The sequence below is a fragment of the Chlamydotis macqueenii genome, chromosome 4, assembly GCF_036417535.1.
Source record: "Chlamydotis macqueenii isolate bChlMac1 chromosome 4, bChlMac1.mat, whole genome shotgun sequence".
Classification (NCBI taxonomy): Eukaryota; Metazoa; Chordata; class Aves; order Otidiformes; family Otididae; genus Chlamydotis; species Chlamydotis macqueenii.
This window is the reverse complement of record NC_141559.1, coordinates 66,600,080-66,621,729: the sequence shown is the minus strand read 5'-3', so window position 1 is coordinate 66,621,729 and position 21,650 is coordinate 66,600,080. Positions and strand designations below refer to the sequence as shown.

Genomic DNA, 21,650 nt, shown 5'->3' with positions numbered 1-21,650 from the left:
AAAGACCTTTATATAAAACAATGCTTATGAAAAATGAACTCTGAGAGGCTAAACAGGCTCAATTATTTGCATTCAACCCTAAAACTAACAAACAAGAATTTCTGAAGCTTTATGAAATTCAAAAACTTAATTTTGCGAAACTACTGTCCAATATCTTTTTTTAACTTGTGAAGTGTCTTAGTAGCAGTCGATTGATGTACATAATGTAACCACTGTAAGATTAAATAGAGCTATAAATATTAGATAATACCATGCAGTCTTGTGTCCGGGAATGCCTTGAATTATTGTCTTGAGAAGCATCATGCATTGCAAACTGGAAATTGTGATGAAGTGGTTGGGACAAAACAATTTTTTTTTCAATGTGTTGCTTTGCTTGTATGGCAGGTGATGTGTGGTGCGTTGCTTAAAACCAACCAAGAATCTGGTTTGAGCTTGAATTCTTGATTGATATGACTGTATGCTCCAGGGCTGTCACTTATACACATTACAAAGAATAATCTGCATTGTATCTTTAAAAAAAGATGGAATATATTTGTCTTGGCTAGTGGTAGTTCTGTAGCCTGTGGCTATAATACGGTGGGCTTTGAACTTGTCACCTCAAACTGAGCAATTTTGACCCTGGTCAGCCTGTTCAGTGAGAAACTTCATAAACAAATGGGTACCTTCCAGATTCCAGTTGCAGTTTTTCTTTTGTGCTCTTGTGTACAACTGATTGTGAGGTTTTTTTTTTTAATTCCTTTTGGTGAATCTTTACAGCTGTTAAAAACCAAAACAAACAAAAAACCCAAAACCAAACTGCCTTCTATAATGCCAAATATAAGCTGAAACGTTTTGATTTTTCTGACTTTGATTTGATCAGATTTTTAGTTTTCTGGTTGTTTATGCAGGAGAGAGTCTTACATAGTGATTGATTCACACTACAGAAATTCAAAATCTGTCATGAAATAGGTAATATGGTCTGTTGGAGAAACCAGAAAATGTAATTAGTCCATGGTAAATTTACTGCTGGACCATGTCTCCGCTAATGGACCGGCATTACATAGCCTTTCTAGTCTTTAAAATCAGCTTGTTACAGCACTGGAGTGCCTGCTCAAAGTGGTTGCACTGCATTGCTGTAGCACTTGTAATTTAACACAACTTTTTCTTTTTCTTTCTAAAGGCGCCTGAACAGAAATAACCTCCAGTTGCTTCCTGAACTGCTCTTTCTGGGGACGCCGAAGTTGTACAGGCTGTAAGTAGGCACAACCCATTAACTATTTTTCTGGAAAACTTGGAATTGGTCTGTTACTGTCTTGCATTAGATTTCTTCTTTTTTTCTTTTATTGTTTGCCTCAAACAGGGTTAAAATGCCACTAGGAACATTGATATTTTGTTAAAGATGAGTACTTTCTTTGGCTGCTTTTTAAAAATCTACGTTACATACTGATAGTTGTATGAGAGGAAATACTGTTTCATCTGTTCCTCATTCTATAATGGAGTTTTGCTGAAAGAATACTTTGTCCTTCCTTTTCTCCTGTTTGCTTTTTGGTTTCTGCATTTAAAGAAATAAAAAATGTTTGTGGAGATTTAGCAGTGTATAAGCACTTCGGTTTTCTGATGTTTTGTTTTTTGTGGCTGTACACACTTGACAACAAAAAAAATCATAGCACTGGCAAATGATAGGTGTGTGGAGAAGTCTCTATGTCCCATCACAAAGAAAACAAAGGTAGTACCTTAAACTCTGGGAAGAAAAAAAAATGAAATATTTTACCTTAAATAAAAACTATATCAAATTGGGTAATGAGTTTTTGTTTTGATTGTATTATTTGGTTTGATAATGTTTTACTCTCGGCAATATTTTTAAACTGATGTTTTGACCTATTGGCCCTCTTAAGAATATCCTTATTTCTGTTGCAGTAAAAATGTGGAATGAACTTTAGATACTGATTTCTGTATTTATCTACATGATCAGATATTGTAACAAAATACACTTTTAGGTACCTTTAAGTTACAGTATGTGGTATGGAAGGGAGGATACAACATGACATGCTTAAGCAGGCTTTGAAAAGGTTGTACAAATTCAGCTCCTTTAAATTAGATACACATTTGACACATTTCTTTAGACTTCAGGTGAGATTTCTGCTGTTGAAATTGCTGATTTTATTGAGCTTCACCCAATGTGTGCTTGGAAAAAAGAAAGAGTGAAGGTGAGGTTCATCTGGTTTGTTTCCATTTTAGTATATGGAAATATTGAGAACAAATGGTATAATGAAGTTTTTATTTTTAGAATTTGATTGCTGTTTTAATATTGTGAGATAATAGTTCTTTTTTTCCCCCTCCCATAGTAATATGAAGTGGTAAACTGAAAATGACTCTGTTTATTAGTGTAAACATGTAGTTCTGTATATTTTTTTCTTTGCTTTGCTTTGGATGTATGCGTTGTTTCCAAAACTTCCCTGTAGATACAATGAATTGTTAAATTACTAGGCCAGAAAGCTCCTGAAGGCTTTTGTTCTGACAAACGAAAATATTTTACTGTACTATAATATTATAATATATTCTTATGTGGTTTTATATATTAACAATTGAGTCTCTCTTATTATTTCCATCAGCCATGATAAAGATATTACTTCCATCAGGAAGGAAAATGAAAGGAATTTATGATCATTTTATTATTCCACCTATAGTATAATGGCTGTTATCTAAATTCATATAAAATAGAAATGAACCGTAATTTGCAGGCAAAAAATGAATGCACACTTCAGGCAAAATCATACTTGAATATATTGAATTCAGAATTGTATATTTGATAGATGCTAGTCTTAAATCTATAATGGCCTTTGACATAAAGCACACAACTGCTCATAGCGTATATGGTGGGGAAAGTAAGAGATCACTGGCTTCACAGTATTAAATTTCCTCTGCCTAAGGGTTATTGTTGATCAGACCATGAAAGTGAATGTCTGGTTATAATGTATTCATGTTTAAAAGAAAATGTGAGCGATACTGAAAAGCTACAGTTGCTTAGCACTAGATTTGTAATTTGAAAAAATGTCAGGCCAATGGAGATCTCTAGTTAAATGTTCTTGGTCAGTTTTCGGATTATGTGTAGCTTGATCACTGTGAAGAGTATAAAATGGTTGGGGTTTCTACATGAATCATTGTGTATGCTTATATGTATTTACATCCAAATAAATATATTTCTAAGGAGAATTAAAGTTCTCTAAACATGATAAATAAAATGTATAATATGCTTTGGTTTTAGTATTTATTTTTGACATTTAACAGCTAATCAAACAGTGTGTGTACTGTGAGTTTTCACCATACTGAGCTTCTGTGAATAATAATTACCATTTGACCCTTGGCTGTAAATGAGATGCCAGGTGAAGAAGCACATATGCTTGTTGTGTAGCCTAAATGCAATATAAAAGAAAGGGGGTACACTCTATATGAATTATGATTAGACACAGTTGGTTGCAGCCAGCGGCCGGCTATGCTTTCCCTTTGCTGTGTGCTCCAATTTCTCTTTGGACGGGTTGAGAGAGCACTGCGTGTTCAGGTCAAGATGTTTGCCTAGAAATAGTAGTACAGTTGCAGCTGTGTTTGCTGGAGCAGGAGACTAGTTTAAATAGCATTACCATTTATCCAGTCCATTAACAGAACTCTGTAAAATAATACCAACTCTGCATAAACTACAGGACAGTGTAATAAAATTACAAGCACTTGTTGACAGATGGGAAGTGTAAGTAAAGGAAAGCGATAGGTTGAGACTTTAAAAGAGACAGTGCATTATTTTCTGTGTCGAGACACTTGATTTTCAAAGGTAATGAAACAAATTATTTTTCAGGTTACTTGCCTTCCGATTTAGTAGTCTTCCAAGAAATCTCCTGGAACTAGTTAAAATGAATAATTTTAGTCAAAGCAGAAACTGATTTTCCCATTAAGAGTTATCTGCAAAGGTGTTTTGACATAAATATTTCAATAGGAAGTAGTTAATGCTAAAAATAGTGTGAGTAGCACTGTAGGGTATATTAATCTTACCTTGCAAGATATCTTTCAGAGCAAAATGTACATGAACCTCTGTTTTGATCCGATACTGTTAAAATAAAGGTGCTGTTGTAAATCCCCTGGGGTGATATAAGTCTTTGTTCAACAAGTATTTTTCCTGTGAGAAGGGGATGTGTTGTTTTCAGCGACCCATATGCCTCCTCACACTAACTTGTCCAGCATCAGCATTGGTACCTTAGTTCAGAAAACTCCTGCAGCCTCATGAGTGCTTATCTGAGGCAAATAGATTTTAACTGCTTACTTTGGCTGGTTAGATCACAGTTCACCGATTGCCGTTTGCTGCAGGATACCAGGTGCTGGACCCAAAGCTGTCTGAAAATTCAGTTTAAAAAGATACCTTTCTTAATCAGCGGCATGTAAGGGTTATTGAATTCCATGTACAGAGCTTGTCCCTTTTGAATTATATTTCTTGTGCTTGGAATGAGGTTAAGCTTCCTTACTGACTAATGTTTGCTGTATAAGTTAGGCAATATTGGCTCTGAAAAAACAATCTTTCTAGTGGATGTGATCCAATATTAGATATGTTTTCCTTCTAATGCATGTATGTGACAAGATACACATTGTGAATAAGATGTTTCTCCTCTAAAGGAAAAAAAAAAATCTTAATATTGTCTGATAAATAAACAATTTTGAGATGTCTATTAGTCACTTTAGAAAAATTCTGAAGAGCTAATAATGAAAGGAAAAAAAATACTAAAAAATAAAAAAAAAACCTTTAAAAAAAAATCTTAGACCAGAACAGCAGCAGCAACAACAACAAAACATGCTGCATGGGAGGCCCATGCAAAAATTCCTCCTGAATTAATTTCTGCCAGCTATGATTAAAGTGTGTGGTACTAGATGTGTCAGACACCATAGTTCCCTGCTTCATTTTACTCTTGGCCTCTTTGGCCCCTGCCACAATAAATTCCACAATGGTTAGGCAGGAATTGCAGGTTACAGTTGCCAGGGTTACCGTTGTCCGGTCAGACCGACATTATTACTCATCCAGCCCACCACCCTGCATGCCGCTCGCTCTCGGCGCGGACAAGGCTGCAGGCAGCTGACGCAAAGAGGAGGAAAGTTCTCCAGGCGGCTCTCGGGTCTAGTTTCTGAGCTGCTGCAGGAGAACCTGTGATTTGCATCATTCCCTTTTATACCCTTTTGCTGAGTGTTGTTTTGCTTTTACCTTTACCAAGAGAGAAAAAAAGAAATAATGATACAGGAATGAAAAAAAAAATGGTGTATGTAAGATGCTGAAACAGCGACTCTTAAAAGATATTTTAAGTGCTGGTCTCATTATTATGAAGTTGGCTGCATTTGAGGCTTAATTTATGGTTTTATCATATTGCTTTTAACATAAATCATGGCAAGTGAGACTATAGTCTTAATTTGGTGGAGAAGATACTTGTCTTCAGTCTGAATCTATTTTAACAGCTCTGGAGAAACCACTCATTAGAAAATGCTCATTATCCCAAAGCCTCTGAAATCGTACTGCAACTGCAAACAGGTGGCTATGGATGTTAAAAATCCCATGAGGAGCAAGAATGAATTTCCCTTTTTCAAAAGGCAATGCTGATGAACTTCTCTTCTTTTGCAAGTAGATCTGCTGTTGGACAAGAGTAATGGGTTGGTTTCCACTGTTGTATGTGCTGCAACAACATTAGTGTGCTCCACCTTGTTGCAGGAGTGTGCCGGATATGCAGCAATTAAAGATTTATTGAAACATGAATTGTGAAAGCACCTTGTTGCTACATCCTTCCCGAGAAAGTGTGTTGGATTTTTTAGTCGTTTGTTCCTGTTTTTATAATTTGTTATGCGGCATTCTAGCAGCCTGCATACAAAGAAACCTGATTATTTTAAGTCTTATCCTGTTAGAGGTAAATAGAAACAAATCTTTCACATATTATGTCCATCCTGCTAGTGTTATGACCTCTTGCGTTTTCTACCACAGTGATTTAGTTCAAATACAATGCTTAAATTGTTTTGTTTAGACAAATAATAGGCTCATGAACAGAAAAGTTGGTAAGAACATACCAATTCTAATACTAGTTAGTTTTTGATTACCAGTATTTTATTAACATCACTTTTGGACAGTGATTATAGTTCTTAAAAATAAGTATATTTTATAGTTATTAATGAAGAGCTACTGCATATAATATATGTTTAAAATTAGTGTACAGTTTTGGCTTTGTGGAATTGTAAGCCAGTAACTAAAAAGAAATTCCTAATTTAATACATGAGTAATTACTACTCCTTGCAGTGTGGAAGCACTGTTATCATAGCTTTGCTATGTCGGTGCATTGTTACTAATACAAGGTTTTACTATCCGAGTCTAGGATGTTTTCAGAGTGAATTTGGTCCTCTGTGCTGCAAGTCCACTGTCAGTTCTGTGAATTTTATTTTTGTTATAATTACAATCCATAGATAGATATAGGATTATCTAAAAATAGGTATTAAAAATGTTTGAGTTCATTACGTGTAAGAACAAACTAAAGTAACTAAAACCATGTTGCCTCTGTGCTAGACTTGTAATACCTTGTTTCTGGCATTCATTTCTTGTATGGAAGATCTAGGAGATAAACTTCTGTAAGACATTACAAAGGCTAATTGTTTCTTCTCTGTCACCTGCTCATTTTTTAATCTGGAGAGAAAAGTGAATTAGGAGCTTGAATACTTCATGCAGTTTGGCTTGCACGTGCATCTTTTGTCTTGTCCTGGCATCACTTGCTTCTATCTTCAGTTCTCATTCTCTGCTATAATGTTTCAAAGCTGAAAACCCCGTCATCCTTTGCAATGTAGTGAGCAAAACAAAAACACCACTGCAGCTTTGCTTCAGACATAAGCCCCATTTATGTAGGGTTAGAGATGGCAAGATGACTCTTGGAAGAGCTGCAAAAACTTGTACAGGTGATTTATTTTTTGAGCACAGAAACAAGGAATATATATGTATGCACTTGGTATATGACTTGTAGTAGTTATCCTAGCAACAGCAAACATTCAGCCTTAGATTTAGCTGAGTGAAAGTCTTCGTGCAATGAACTTATGAAATGTAGTCAGAAAAAAAAAAAAGTATTATAACTGTGTGAAATTATTGGACTTCAGACTTCACTGCATTACTCTTCCTACCCTTTCTTTTAGAATCTCTTAATCGGTAGACTTGTCCTGAGCCATGATTTTTATATTTTCACAGCACCTGCCATGATGCTGTGCAGGAAAAAAAAAATGGTATGCCAAATATACAGAAATCAGATTAAATGTTGTTACTTGGAGTAATAGTATGGGATTTTTAAAATTGGAAGCAAACTTTTTTTCTTGTGAAATGACTCTCAAGTTGAATGTCTGGTTTTTTTTTAATTTTGAGATAATTAGGAGATGTCTTTAAAATGCAGTTAAATTTACCTTTGTTTCTTTAATTATAGAAATATAATTTAATGTATTTTTTACAAGCAGTGCTTCCTTTGGTATAGGATAAAATGGCAAATTGGATAGACTTCTAGGGCTGTAAACTAATTCTGCTACTGGGCAGATCACTAAATCTTTGTAATCTGCATTACTGAGTGATATAGTTGACTAATTTCAGCAAAAGGCATCTGTAGGGATATTTGTAACTATTGATTTTTCATTAGAACAAACACTCCAAAACTGTTTATAGTTGCTTTTAGCCTTAATTAGGAAAATCGTGTTAAACACTAAGCAAATAAAAATATGGCTTAAGGTGATTTTTCTGGGCCAACATAAATATCTGTGGCATTAAAAATCTTTTATGCTATTAGGTGTTGATATTTAAATTTCTAATGTGAAAACATGAATCATACTAATAATTGCTTAACTTACTCAAGCCATAGCACTTTTAAAATAACGTGTTGGTATTCAGAGTAACTGAGAGATCTACTTTAGCTATTATGGTTTTATTACCTTGACCTGATTGGCCCCAAGCATAAATAATTATCCTCCGTATTTTTGTTGACATGATAGTGGTCAAAGGGACCTGCGATAATGGCTTTTTAATATGAAAATGAAAGTAACGGGTTTAGGGTCACCTTTAACCATATGCATCTCCAGTCTGAATCAGTCCCTGGGTTGTTCCTGGAGGGTTAACCTTGATAGCTTTGGTAAATTGTGATATAGGAAACCTTTTAGGCAGGAGTTAAGTAGGAAACTGAATCTCAGTGAAGGAAGTAATGAAAAGTAAAAAGGCATGTCGGAGGAAATGCCATTATTATGTGGTGCAGAAACATGGTGTGAAATGTTATAAAGAGGACATTTGTAAGTCTCGGCTTGCATGGAGTGGACATTTAAGTGCAGCCATGTCATCTTGATTAAAAAAAGAATAGAAAAGAGGAATAAATCAGGCTAAGGGAAAATGTGAAAGTATAGAGGCTTGTCCCTATGATGGTAGGTTTCTTCTGCAAGTGGAAGATTAAAGCCTAAAGTAACTGAATAGCTGAGAGAAGTCCAAAGAAAGGTTGATTGCTTCCCCTCCAACAGTTCCAATTGATTGAAAAAAGCCTAATTTAAAGTTCTGTTTGTTCTGTGTCTTAAACCATCAGAATTTTCTTTTAAAACTGAGGGAATGCTCTGGAAGAGAAAGAATCCAAGGATAAAAAGTCATTGCAGGCCAACAATTGTTCCTAATCCTCACAAAATGCTGGAGAAATTAAATTTATTCTTTATTGCTCAAAGTGTTACCTAGGTCACTGGGCGATGGGAAAATTGAACTGGAAGTCGAGTAGGCACAATCTTTGTTTTGTGTCTAGATGCTTAACCTTAGACACGACAAGGCATCTTAGTGTGTTGTGGGAACTTGATTCAGAGTATTAACACCAGGACGTTTATTACCCTAGATTTATAATAGGCTATGCTGTCAGTAGATGAAAATGTTGTGTTTACATTTCAGTGTTAAATGATCATTTAATTAACACCTAAGGAAAAAAAAAAACTTGTGAAATTCTTAGCAGCTTTTATTGTTGGTTTCCTTGGAGGTTTTAATATCCAAGTTACGCTGCAGTTGCTTCTATAAGTACAGCTAGAAAAGACATTTATGAATGTAGTCAAGAAGGACAGACAGTTTAACCCCTGTTGACCCTTCATCCTGAATGTTGATTTATATAGCATTTTAAATGCATTGAATTTGTTATTATGCTTCTCTAAAGTTACTCACACAGCATTCAAACAAAACATGTATTTTTCATTTAAAAAATATTCCCAAAGTGTGCATTCTTAGAATATAGGGTTTCTTTTCCCCCTGGAAAATTACTAATATGTATGCACAAATATTTTACTATAGTAAAAAAAAAAAGATTGTTGTTTTGCTAGATTTGTTTGTGTGTTCTTAAGAATATATGAGCTTTCATAAGGGAAAAAAAGGTTTTGAAATAGACAACGTATCATGCACTAGCTGTAGTAGCCACTGTCTGAATTCTTCAAAAGAAGTAGGAAATTGGCAAGGGAAACAACATTACTACAAAAATGCATATCCACTTTAGCTAGCACAGGTCTACTTTCATATGCTCCATTCTATCAAAGAAAGTCAAGGCTATCTAAAAGCTTTAATTTGCTCTTGGTCCTTAATAATGCTTTTTGTTGTAATGTTGATCTACAAATGCTTTTTGCAATAATCTTGCCTTACAAAGCATGTTCGAATAGGTTTTTGCATACTAGAGTTGAAGCAAGATGAAACGCTCTTTGTTAAAGAGCAGCTGCTTTTCAACTGGTGTGTTTTTATAAACACACTGTAGTAAAAACTGAAATTACAGCAAGGTTTAGAGAATATTTTTTGAGATGTGTTTTTAATCGTTCTCTGCTTAGGGGACAAGACTCCCCACTTTAAAACATATTAATAGAATAATAATAAAAAACTCGGCACAGCTTAACTCAATTATTGAGGACCCACAGATTTTTTTGTGTATTTTTTTTGTTTTTACACATGTCAATAACTGAGCTGAAAAACTTAGGAATCTGCTGATGCAGTAAATGTTCATTTTCTCCACACAAATGACATAAAACATCCAACACTTGATGAAATATTACAGCTGCAGTGTGAGTTCTATCTGTCAGTGGGATCTCAATTTTTTTTTCAAATTTCTCTGAATATATTTATTAAGTTGAAATTTAATATTCAAATAGAGACTTGTCAGAGATACTTGCATTTGCTTTTGTCTGAAATACTAGACCATTTACAATTAAATCAGTGTATCACCGTTTGAGTACATTTTTCAGTGGTTTTAATTGAAAAATATCTCTGCAATATCCATTTCCTGAATTGACATGTCAGATGAAGGCATACTTAGGATACACTTAGGGTAGATAAGAGAGGCTTACCCTGTACCACGCTTAGATTACTCTTCACTTCACAGTCCTGGCAGAAGTTTTAGGTTTGCTGAACTGGTGAGTAATTAAGATGAGTAGGGCGTACAGGAAGACATAGGCTAAACTTTGCACGTGCGGACCGATAGATTTCAGCTGAAACTGTTGAACTGTGTGGGACTCAGAGTCCTGGTGGGCAGGTTACATCAATTATCCAAGTACCAATTAAAGGGACTCTCATTACAGTAAGGAAAAGTGCCAATATACACAGTTCAGTATTTGGTCTCAAAGAGGAGAGCCGAAGCAAGGCTTGCAGTGATGAACAACCCAGACTGTTGTCCTGATACTTGTAGCTGTTGTGAAGATACTGGAGCTGGGCCTGGCGGTTTTATCTGGGAAAGGCTGCTTATGAATGCTGAGCGGAGTTTATTCTCTCCCTCAGACTCTTGAGGGGCCTGCTCTGCTAATGGCTGTTCAGACCCACCTCGTGGGGAATAAAGCTGGGACTTGCTGAATTCTTTTCATCTTTGCAGCCAAGTCCAGGTGCAGGCACTCCCTGGCTCAAGGGTGTTTAAAGGACCATGCTCTGAGGGCTTCTTTCCATGGCCCTTAATCTTTAGGGGGAAGAAAGAAGGGATTGAAATGAGGAGCGGGTGGGCAGATGGGTAAATCTTTTGGTTAAGTACTCCTTGAGGAGTTGCAGAGTAATACATACAAGAGACAAAATCTTGCCTCATTCTTTTCATTTCCCCTTCTGTCCGAACAGTTCAATGACATTTTTATTTTCACTGTGAATGTGTAATCCATACAGTTGTAAGGAAAGGGCTGCTCGTACTTTATAAGGTAGCACGTATGTTTGATGGTGCCTGTTCAGTGCTTTTAGTACTTTAGTACAGGGGAGATAGAAGAAATATCAACTCTTTTTTCCCTTTCTGTGGATTTTTGTAGGAGTGGTGGATAGCTGGAAGCAATTTAGATAGTTGATTGACCTTGAAACTGAAAAGGTTCCATATCAAGTTTGGTAAGGCCTTACAGGGAAGGGTTACAAAGATAGGATAGTGTAATGAAAGGGTGTTTGTAGTAGTGGCTTCTCAGGGTATTGAGATATGAAAGGCTAAATGGAGAGAAAGGGGTGTAATTGTGCATCTTAAGTGAGAGAAGGAAAATCTGAAAAGCTTAGCAGAACTAAAGAAGTTACATGAACTGAAAAAATTACCGACTTGGGCCAATACTCATATGTTGCAGGAAAGCGGTGGTTGTTTCTGAGACTGGAGAACCCTCCTGTCTGATCCTTACTGCTTATACACCAGTGTTACGTCTAATCTATGAGTAACTGATTCTGTCATATTCTGGTTTTTTTTTTTTGAGTTTTGTGTACTTTGTAAAAGACAAGAGATTAACTTCCTGCCTTGATTTTAGTCGTGTATCTGTAAATTCAATACAGAAAACACTTTTTTATAACTCTCCTATACTATAACTTGCTATAGCAACGATAGTTCCCTCATCATTTATGCCCCTGCAGCACAAGAACAAAATAAAAATGACTAAAAAAAAAAAAAATTTAGGCCAGAGTGAATTTTGAAATTGAAAAACCAGAGCTCTTAGAAAATGGAGAGCCTACTAAATCTTTGCTTCTTGATCTCCAGTACAGTGTTCATGTCAGAGGTGCAGAAGCCAAAACTTCTCATCTGACAGAGTGCAGACATGTCTCACAGCTGAATTTTAGTTTTGTATGTAGGTTTGGCAGATGTTAAATTTGAATTTCATCTAGAAAAAAGAATAGTAACCATAGTGTCGCTCTTCCTTTGGCTCACCAGTGAGGGTAGCCAGACACATCCAGATTTCAGGGCCTAACTGCCAAAGTAGGTAATCTTCAACATTCTGGCTGATAACAGTGGCTTTTATCTGTGCAAAAGAAGAGAATACTTCACTGTGTTAAGATTTGTTGGGCTATGAAATAATCAGAACATTGTACAACTTTTTTAGGATCTAAAATAAAGGTTACTGTTAGTTAAACTTGTTCAGCTAGCACACCTTATTAAGAAGAACAAATTTTACAAAATGCAGTCTACTGTCACCTTCACTTTGGAAGCTTTCCTGCAAAATTAGGTTCAAAGCTGCTGAGGTATGGCCACTTGTGCCAGATACTGTTAAAATTTAAGATAAGGCAGAGGGTGATTTATTGTTGAGTCCGTTGTTTTGTAACCTATTGACTACTGATCTAAGCTGTAAATGGTGCACCAGTAAATTTTGTTAGAAGAAATAATACTAAGAGATTTATATAATAAATTAAGTATGCCACAATTGTTTCTCCTGTGGATATGGACTGGAGAATGTGGAAAATGCAAAGTACTTATGGCAAAATCAAGATTGTGATCACTAGGGAGAAAACTATTGTAAGAGACTTGATGGTAATAATAGCCATAAATGTACAGTGCAGCATGGAACAATAAGATAATGCAATTTTGTACATAAATATCAAAGACACTGCAGGAAATGGAAAAGAAAATATTTTTAACTATGCTATGTAGTTTTGCAAAACCAATGGCAAGGTGGGTTGTTTTTCTAGCTAATTTTGTGGGATGTTCACATCAAATGCATTTTTTCCATTTTGTTGCAACGTTGAAAACATTTCACTAGGATTTTGGCTAAACTGAGTTTTTGTCTGTTCTTGTAATCAGGTTGCAAAACCTATTGGTTTTTTTTTGTTTGTTCCCCCCACTCCCCCCCACCCTGATGAAATAAACTGAACTGGATTTGAGTTATGGGGAAGGCTTTAAAATGAGTATGTGCTGTTAGCTTAGTTATGTAAGACTGGAATAGCAGAAGAATGGCAGTATTGTGTCTGTGGGGGAACAGTATTGGGGGGGGCAGTATTGTGTTCTGGGGGAACAAAGAGCGAAACTGGGAGAAATGTAATTGAATTAGGAGGTTGATTGGTCAAGAAAAGATTTCTGCAGCAAGTTGCAAGTCTTTGAGATGGATGACCTAAGAAAGATCATTTGACATATATTCTCAGTACTCTAAAATTCATATATCTGGAAGGATTACCAGTATTATTATTAAAGAGATGGAACCTGACAGCCTGCTGGAATTACATATTCAGAAGATTTAACATTTAGGAGTAACAGTGGATGTTGGACTTTCACTGTAGTGGCAGAAAATCAAAGCTTTTTCTGCCATTAATTTTATTCACTGCTGGTTTCTTAACTACTCTTACAAGCTGTCTTCATAGTGATTTTGTCCACAAAGTTGCCAAGTGGGGCAACTAATTCTGCTTTGCAGTATGACAGCTTGCAGTATTGTTTCACCGAGTGTGTTTGCTTAGGATGGTGAAATGGAGTCAGATGGAGCAAGCATTGCTGACGAACAGTTCTCATACCTAGGTAGACCCAAGATGGTGAGTTGGTAATAGGGAGAAAATTCTGAAACATGAAAAAACTAACATTTACCCGAAAGTGGTAATTTGAGTGTTCATAACTGCCTTTCATGCACACAGCAAGGCCTTAGTGTGTGATGTGTGGGTATGCAAATGCATTAGCACTAGTAATTCTTTGGGCTTTCATTATTTTTAAGATGTTAACATATTCAAACAAACAAAAAATTGAAGAAAAAAACAACCCTCTAAAAAACAAAATTAACCCCAGTATTTGAGACATAGTCAAAGGGAAAATGCAGTAAAGCTGGAGATGCTTGTCTTGAAAAGATTTCTTTGAGTTTACCAAAAAGAAAGTAGTCAAGAAAAATATTGTCTGTATCCATTAAATATTGCATTATTATTTAATGAATTAGAAGTAGACATTTCGAAATTAATATCTTCATAAAAGGAACAAGAATGTGATAGTATAACAAGTTTATGGTTCCTTAGAAATGTAAAGCTATTTGAATACGTACTTTGTTGAAAATGGAACTTAAACTAGATTTCTGTAACAGTATTCAGTCCCTCTTTTTTTTTTTTTTCATTATCTAGCTGTGGGTGGGATTGTTTTGTAAGAAAGTCTGCTGTTCTTAATCTATCTTCTTTGTTCACTTTACATGCATTTTTAAATTATGGTTGTATGACTGTATTTGTCTATTGTGTTTCATTTTGGCTTCTGAACTCAAGACGACTTTCAAATTTGTCTGCTAAATGTGAATGTTGCAGAAAACGTTCTAATGCTGTAACATCTCATTCGGCACAATAATAGTGCAGGTCCCATGTGAATTTGGCAAGTATTTACACAAAAAGGGACATTGGTTTTGGTATGCCCAAAGGAAGATACAGACAGAAGATAATCAGTGTGCCCCTACTGCTCAAGTGTTTGCTCATCATTATTTCAGTATGCCATGGTTAATGAATTTGCATGGATCTGCTAGGAATCCCTTTCCTTCTAAATCAAGATATGGAAAAATGTGGATCTATTTTCTGTGAATATAGATAGGAGAAGAAACAGTGTACACAAAAAGCTATGACCAGTAATTAAAAAAAAAAAATAAATCAAGGAATAAACTTGGAAAATGTTTCAGTTTAAGTTGGGTGGTCCAGAAAAAGATTTAAAGGGTGTTCTGAATTTGGTTTCAGTTCCTTACCAGACGAAAATATTGTATAACCAGAAATCACATTTTAATTGATGTTTTGTTTTGCTTTATCCTTAATTACAATATCCTGCTGGGTGTAGTTTTATCAGCAGTGCTTTTGAGATTGTGTAATGTTTAGAGAGGATTACACTGTGTAAAACTTTCCAAATATGAGACTTTTTCAAAAAGGAAATGTGGTGTGAATTAGCTGTCGTTTTGAAAAGGAACATGGTAAGCTTTTTTGAGGAGTTTAAAGCATGTGTGATAAATATGGGGGTTTTGATATGTTTTATTTTTTTCTTTTGTTCTTGGATATTAGGCTGGAGATATGAATCTCTAGAAACTGCTCCAGAAGGTATGAATTGTAAAGGAAAAGTAAGGAAATACCTATTTGTGCTGATGTTTTATATGGATTGGTACTCTGAAATAAGCCTAGGTAGTGTTTGAACACATGGGAATTTCTTAAAATAAACACAGCCATGAAGGGAAAATGTGATAATGACTTGATGATGATGAGTGTCTGCTGTTACGGGTCCAGTGAGATGCAAGTGCCAACACCCCAGCCTCTACACCATGATCCAAATTGTAATGAAGGAATTTGGCAGCTCTAATGCCTTTATGTGAATGTATTACCATGGCTATGAAGATAAATAATTCCAAAGTGGAAATACTAACAAATATTTAGTCATTTCCAAGCAGATTAGAAGTGAAAATAGGCATACTATAGGAACCAAGATAAATAGGAAATATATCTTCTGAGTATGTGTTCCATTTCTGTTTGTCTGGGATGGTTCTTCCTTTTAAAAATCAGTGTATTTAGACAGATTGTATGTATTCCCTTTGTAAAGGTCACATCCCAATTTCTTAATTTCTTCCAACTTCCTTCCTGCTCTTCCCCTCCTGTGACTCTCCTTATGCAAACATCAGCTCTGATTAAAGCCTAAAGCTTGCTGAAAATTTTCTGTACTGAATTGTAGACTGGTGGACTGTCTGATAACATAAACTGTCTAATGAAGTGCAAGAGTTCAGATTTATTCTCAAGGGCAGGCTCCCCCTTGTGGGTACTGCACCTTCCCAGCCTTCCAGGAGCTTCCTAGCACTGCACTAACTTAACCTTTCATTCCACCTTATTTTTTTTTAGTTAATATTTGTATATAATTCCAAAGTAATTTTTTTTGTATCCTTGAGTAGTTTTCAAGCCAGACTCAGACCTCTTAACTGAGAAAGCAGATTTGTGGAGTGGGAAAAATATTGCCAGAACGGAAAGCTCTTAACTTTTTTGCTCTTCCTGTTTTTCATGCAACCCTGTCTGCTTTTGGATATAAACAATTCCCATACAAACTCGATATATTAGCTTTCTCTAAATGTACTGCTTAAGCTTCACTGCTGAATAGGTTCATGTCCCGTAGTGGATGCCTACCATATGGTACTGATACATGTGATGAGTATCAGCACTGGTGGCTGGCAGATTATTTTCCGTTGGGCTCTCCAGGTTTCTCTGCCAAAGATTAAGGAGAGCTGTATTGCTTGGGTGGAATGAGGCCTCTTTTGTTTATTTTGAATGATGGTGCAGGATTTTGCAATGGAATCTGGGCTGTGGCAGAATTTAGAATTTCTGAATTTAAAATTCAGAATTTCAAGGTTAGAATTTCAAACCATGGTGAAAATGGTTTTTCTGCTCTCTCCACTTGGAAGACTGTTGCTTGTAAGGTGTTTAATGTAGCTCACAGAGTTGACTTATTTACATGGGCTTAAGAGGCTTTTCTCCTTGCTTGCTAGCTGAAGCTGAATGACTCATCTGAGATCAAGCTGTTGACAGAGGAGATGCTTTTGGAGCTGCAGATGGCACTGCCAGCATCTTAATGAAATCTGGTGCCAAGGGAAGCATACAAAAAATGTAGGAAACAATACTGTAATTGCATGTGAATCTTGAAAAATAGTGATGTGTCTGTAGATAAAAGATGATGTGCATTTTTCATAATGATGAGGAAATCAATCATCCCCACTTTTCCACTTCCATCAGTGCCAGCTATAGCCCTGAAGATTTTTTTTTTATGGCCTACAGTTGGCTAATGAATAGATCAATGCAATGTCCTAGTATTTGGACATTATGCCTGAAGTGAATGACAGTCTGGTGGTAATATGCTTACCTTCTGAAATTCAGAATCCTTCTGGTCCTTCTGGTTTCCTTTGTTCCTATCACAGTACTAGCCAGTACTGTTACAATGTACATATATGGGATCCTGGCTGAGGGAGCTAAAGTCTATAATTGTCCTTTTTCATATTCTCATTTACTGAAGTTGTTATTTGCTGTTTTCATGCTTTTTTTTTCAGTGTGAAATGGAAGGTGACTCTGTAAGAAGGAAGTGGCAGATAATACCAGCAAACAGTGCAGCCTGCATAGCGAACCAGAACCAAGAAATTTGGCAAATTATGTAACTTGCTTTGCTGTAGACGGTCACCTGAAAATGCAGATTCTAATTCCCAGGAATGTTGTTCACATATAATATAATTGTAAAACATTCCAGAGATGAAGAATTCCCTTGTATGTCTGAATAATGACAGGCCTTACTTACAAAGTCATAGTTGGATTTATATTTGGAGAAAGATGCTATAGTTTCTCCTGCTTTTGTGGACAGGTATTTTGTTTGGCCAGCTGTGACAGTTGCAGGAGTTCTTGTTTCTTTAGGAAATGCAAGCTTGCCAAACCTGAACCTAGAGTTCCAGGATAGGGAATACTTCAATACAGAAATTTATATTTCCTGACAAATACAAACTCTGACTGCATATTGCAGTAAACCACATAATTTGACAGTGTTCCAGATTAAGTTTCCTGGGCAGTCAGGTGGGGCTTTATGCTAGTCAAATCCGCTCTTTAAATGTTGTGACTCAATGAAAGAAAAAAAATTGTGTGCAAAGAAATAAAGGATCATTTAATAGATAAGATATCACCAATAATTTCTGATGACACTTGTTGTTCTTGTATAACTTGTCAGAGCTCAGGGGGGATATCATGTTTAGTCCATTCTTCAGTTATCAACCTCATTACATTCTTGGGCACAGTGAAAGCTTTTTGTCTTCTCAGTTACTTCAGCATAATATTTCTTATCACTGTCCTGAACCTTGATGTGACCTTACTTGTTGGTGACTTGCACTGTGATGTCAGCTAACAGACATTGTGATGTCTAGATTTCTGTCTTTTCTGGAGGAGATGACTTTTTCTGCTGAACGATTTTCTTAATGGAAAGTCTGATTAGTCTAGCTTTTTTTTTTTTTACCATAAATGATTCCAAGATGCTTTGTGAAAAAGAAAGTACTTTCTTATTTTTTTTTCTGTGGGAAGCATGCAGTGGAGGAGACAAACAATAATTACCTGCTGACTTTGAAGGCACACGCACACACACTTGTTAATACATAGGATTTTTTTAAACAAATGGAAATAATACCTGAAAAATAAACATGTATTTTAAATAACTATAGGAGATTTTTACATGTAAATTTCCTAGTTTCACAAAGGTAACCATGACATTACTTTTTATTCCTTGTGCGTGTTCGTGGCTTTAGTTTAGTAGATTTGCTAAATGTGTCTATCATTGTGTTAAAAATTTTAATTACTGAGGTTTGTGAAACTGCTCCCAAACACAAGGGCTATTTGTAAAAAGCAAGATAGATTGGCAAGTGATTGACAGGGTAAACAGTCCCACTGTGTTCTGATGTCCCATGCTATGGTGCAATGCTACAGATACCACATAAGCCTTAGTAAGTAGCTGCTATCTAATTTTTGTTAAACTTTTTATGCCAATGTATCTTGACATTACTGTTAATTAGAAAAGTAAATGTACCACTATCATATTTTTCTTCCTTTCTTTAAAAAGCTTCACTGTTACGTTGCACTCCTGTAAAGCCTCAGTATGATATAACCTAGTAGTGATAGGTTATAGATTAATAGAAGCAGTGTTGGCAAGAGGAAGTTCAGACATTGCCCTTTCCGATTTTCCCATTTTTGTTTCTGATAACTTTGTTCTTCTATTCTTGTCGTGAAAAATCATTATATGACAAAAGCCTTATTTAGTATAACAACTGTAGAATAGTTCCTAATGTGCCTCCAAACCAAGACCCACCTAGAAAATAACTGTCAAGTCTCTGTAGCTCTTAATGGTCCCTAGCAGAGCCAGGCACAGTTTCACCTTCCTCTCACCCTCTTCCTCCCTCTCTGCCATACACAGGAGAAAGGAGAAAAACAAACAAACACCCCCCCCAAAAAAAAACCCCAAAAAACCAAAAAACAAAAAAAACCCAAAAACAAACCAAAAACCAAAACCCCCCAAAACAAAACAAAGCAAAAAAACCAAAACCCCACAAAATATCCTCTGGAAAGACAGATAACTTCATTGGTTCACCCTTCACCTGGATCTTTAATTTGTAGCATGAAGACAAGATTAGCAAGTCCCAGAATCCAAAGATCATCATGACAAATCATAGAATCATAGAATGGTTAGAGTTGGAAGGGACCTTCAAAGGTCATCTAGTCCAACCCCCCTGTAAGGAGAAGGGACATCCCTGACTAGATCAGGTTGCTCAGAGCCTCATCCAACCTGGCCTTGAATGTTTCCAGGGATGGGGCTTCCACCATCTTTCTGGGCAACCTGTGCCAGTGTTCTACACCTTGCATTGTAAAAATTTTTTTCCTAATATCCAATCTAAATCTACCCCCCTCTATTTTAAAACCATTACTCCTTGTCCTATCACAACAGGCCCTACTGAACAGCCTCTCCCCATCTTTCTTTTAGGCCCCCTTGAGGTACTGGAAGACCCTTATAGGGTCTCCCCGGAGCCTTCTCTTCTCCAGGCTGAACTGCCCCAACTCTCTCAGCCTGTCCTCATAGGAAAGGTGCTCCAGCCCTCTGATCATCTTCGTGGCCCTATATAAATAATGTGTTTTGCAGCTGAAGGTGATTATTGACACTGGAGCAAATAAAGATAACTTGCATATATTGAAGGCTTTGCAACTTTAACTTAATACTTATATTTCTAGGGAGCTAGAAGGCAGCGTGTTTAAATTTTGGGACAATGCTGCAACTTAATCTTGAGGTTTCACATGTGAATCATGTAGGTGCACGTCTACCACATCGTTCACATCTCAGGTTAAGGAGGCTGGTGATGTTATCTTGCTAACTGGATCTTTTGCTGTGAACCAGGCTCCATGTCTGTTTTTAGACTAGGCTTTAATTTCAAACAAGTAGCCCTCTTCCATGGTGCTGGAGAATTCATCCAGTTTGTCAGTTTACTTTTCTTTTTCTGCTGAATCTGAACTGAATGGGCCATAGTTAAGCTATATGAATAGTTAACAGTGTTAAACTTTGTTAAGACTACGATAAGAAGTACTGTAGTCAGAGTGAAAACCTCTCCACCTTTTTTTAGTGGAGTCCAAAATGTCAAGAGAATAGAGCCCTCTGAGTGCTACGGTTTTGGTAGTGGGGTTTTTTTTGTTGTTGTTTGTTTTGTTTCTTTGCTTGTTTTAAAGCAGAATCTTTAGGTTTTTACTCTTAAACATCTCTATTAAATATAATTAGTATTTTCACTTTGCTGCTTCATAAAATGTCACTGTTCTGCTGTAACCTTGCCGTACAACTTAAGAGATTTTGACTGTGTGTGATTAGATAGCGGCCTGCATAGCGGACTTTGGCCTAAAAGCATAGCTTTTGTGGTTGTAAGTGTTAAAAGAGCCAGCCAGACTGGGAAACTGAGCATAGTGCAGAACTTATAGCTACAAATGTTGTTAGGGCTGAGTTAAGGGGGAAATGGATCTTGGGAATGAAATAAAAACTTTTTCTATACAGTATATGCTACTACCTTCCATTGGACCTGTCCATTACCTTCCCCTACCTACTTGACATGCTTTCTCAGCAGCAAAACCTACAGAATTAGGTCAGGCTTATTCTGCAACCTGTTGGGAAGTCACCGAGCAACGATGGAGATGTCTAGAGTTCTCAGGAGGATGGGAGACCCAAGTGGAAGATGGAGGGGGAACACAGTAGTATTCAGGCCCTTCCCCCTCCTGAAGAACCAAAGATGCTTCTGGCAACTGAGAAGGCGGCAAAAATCTCCTTTATTCAATTACTACGCTGCTGCAAATAGTTTATTAGCTCTTACACAGTTTTTAGAGAAGATATTTCTAGAGAGAGCTGAGGAGAAATACTAGCTGTCTTCCTGAAGGTCGCTGTTGGGGAAAATGAACTTTCATTTATATTGTTATTATATTATTAGTATATATTTAATATTATATATTTTGGATGTGTTTGTCCTTGTCTTCGAATGTTTTTGAACAAGTGTTCCTATTTCCTCTGATACAAGGTTATCGTAGTTGTAAACACCAAGAAAGAAGAAAGTGACTAAATAAATGCATTGATAATACAGTAAAGGACATTTCACAAGAAATATGAACTAGAAGAGACCAATAAATCTGTTAAATTGAGAATTTATAAACTTACATGTGGCAGTTAAGTTCTGGGTGTATTTTTTTATGCTTTGGCAAGAGTATCAGCATCTTGAGTACTTTTTTCTTTAGAAGTAGACAGTAGGATAATTTTTATTCAAGCATTGTTTGTTCAAATCTTTCATAACAGAACCCAAGTATTTTAATTACAGAATTTCTAAGCTTCCTCTAGTAATCTGACTCTCAAAGGTAAATGTCCCTTTTCCAGAATCTAAAAATTCTTAATTAAGAAAATCCCTAAATCAGAGAGAACTCCAGAAGC

At 36.2% G+C, this 21,650-nt stretch overlaps 1 protein-coding gene across 4 annotated transcripts in view; it reads left to right on the top strand.

Annotated features, from left to right (window-relative positions):
* SLIT2 (slit guidance ligand 2) overlaps positions 1–21,650 on the top strand; it is a 257,184-nt gene that overhangs the window by 19,779 nt on the left and 215,755 nt on the right. For all 4 annotated transcript variants that reach the window (XM_086746083.1, XM_086746085.1, XM_086746082.1 and 1 more), the window contains exon 4: positions 1,160–1,231. In XM_086746083.1, coding sequence (XP_086602209.1) covers positions 1,160–1,231 — 72 coding nt within the window. The remainder of the gene's footprint in view (positions 1–1,159; positions 1,232–21,650) is intronic.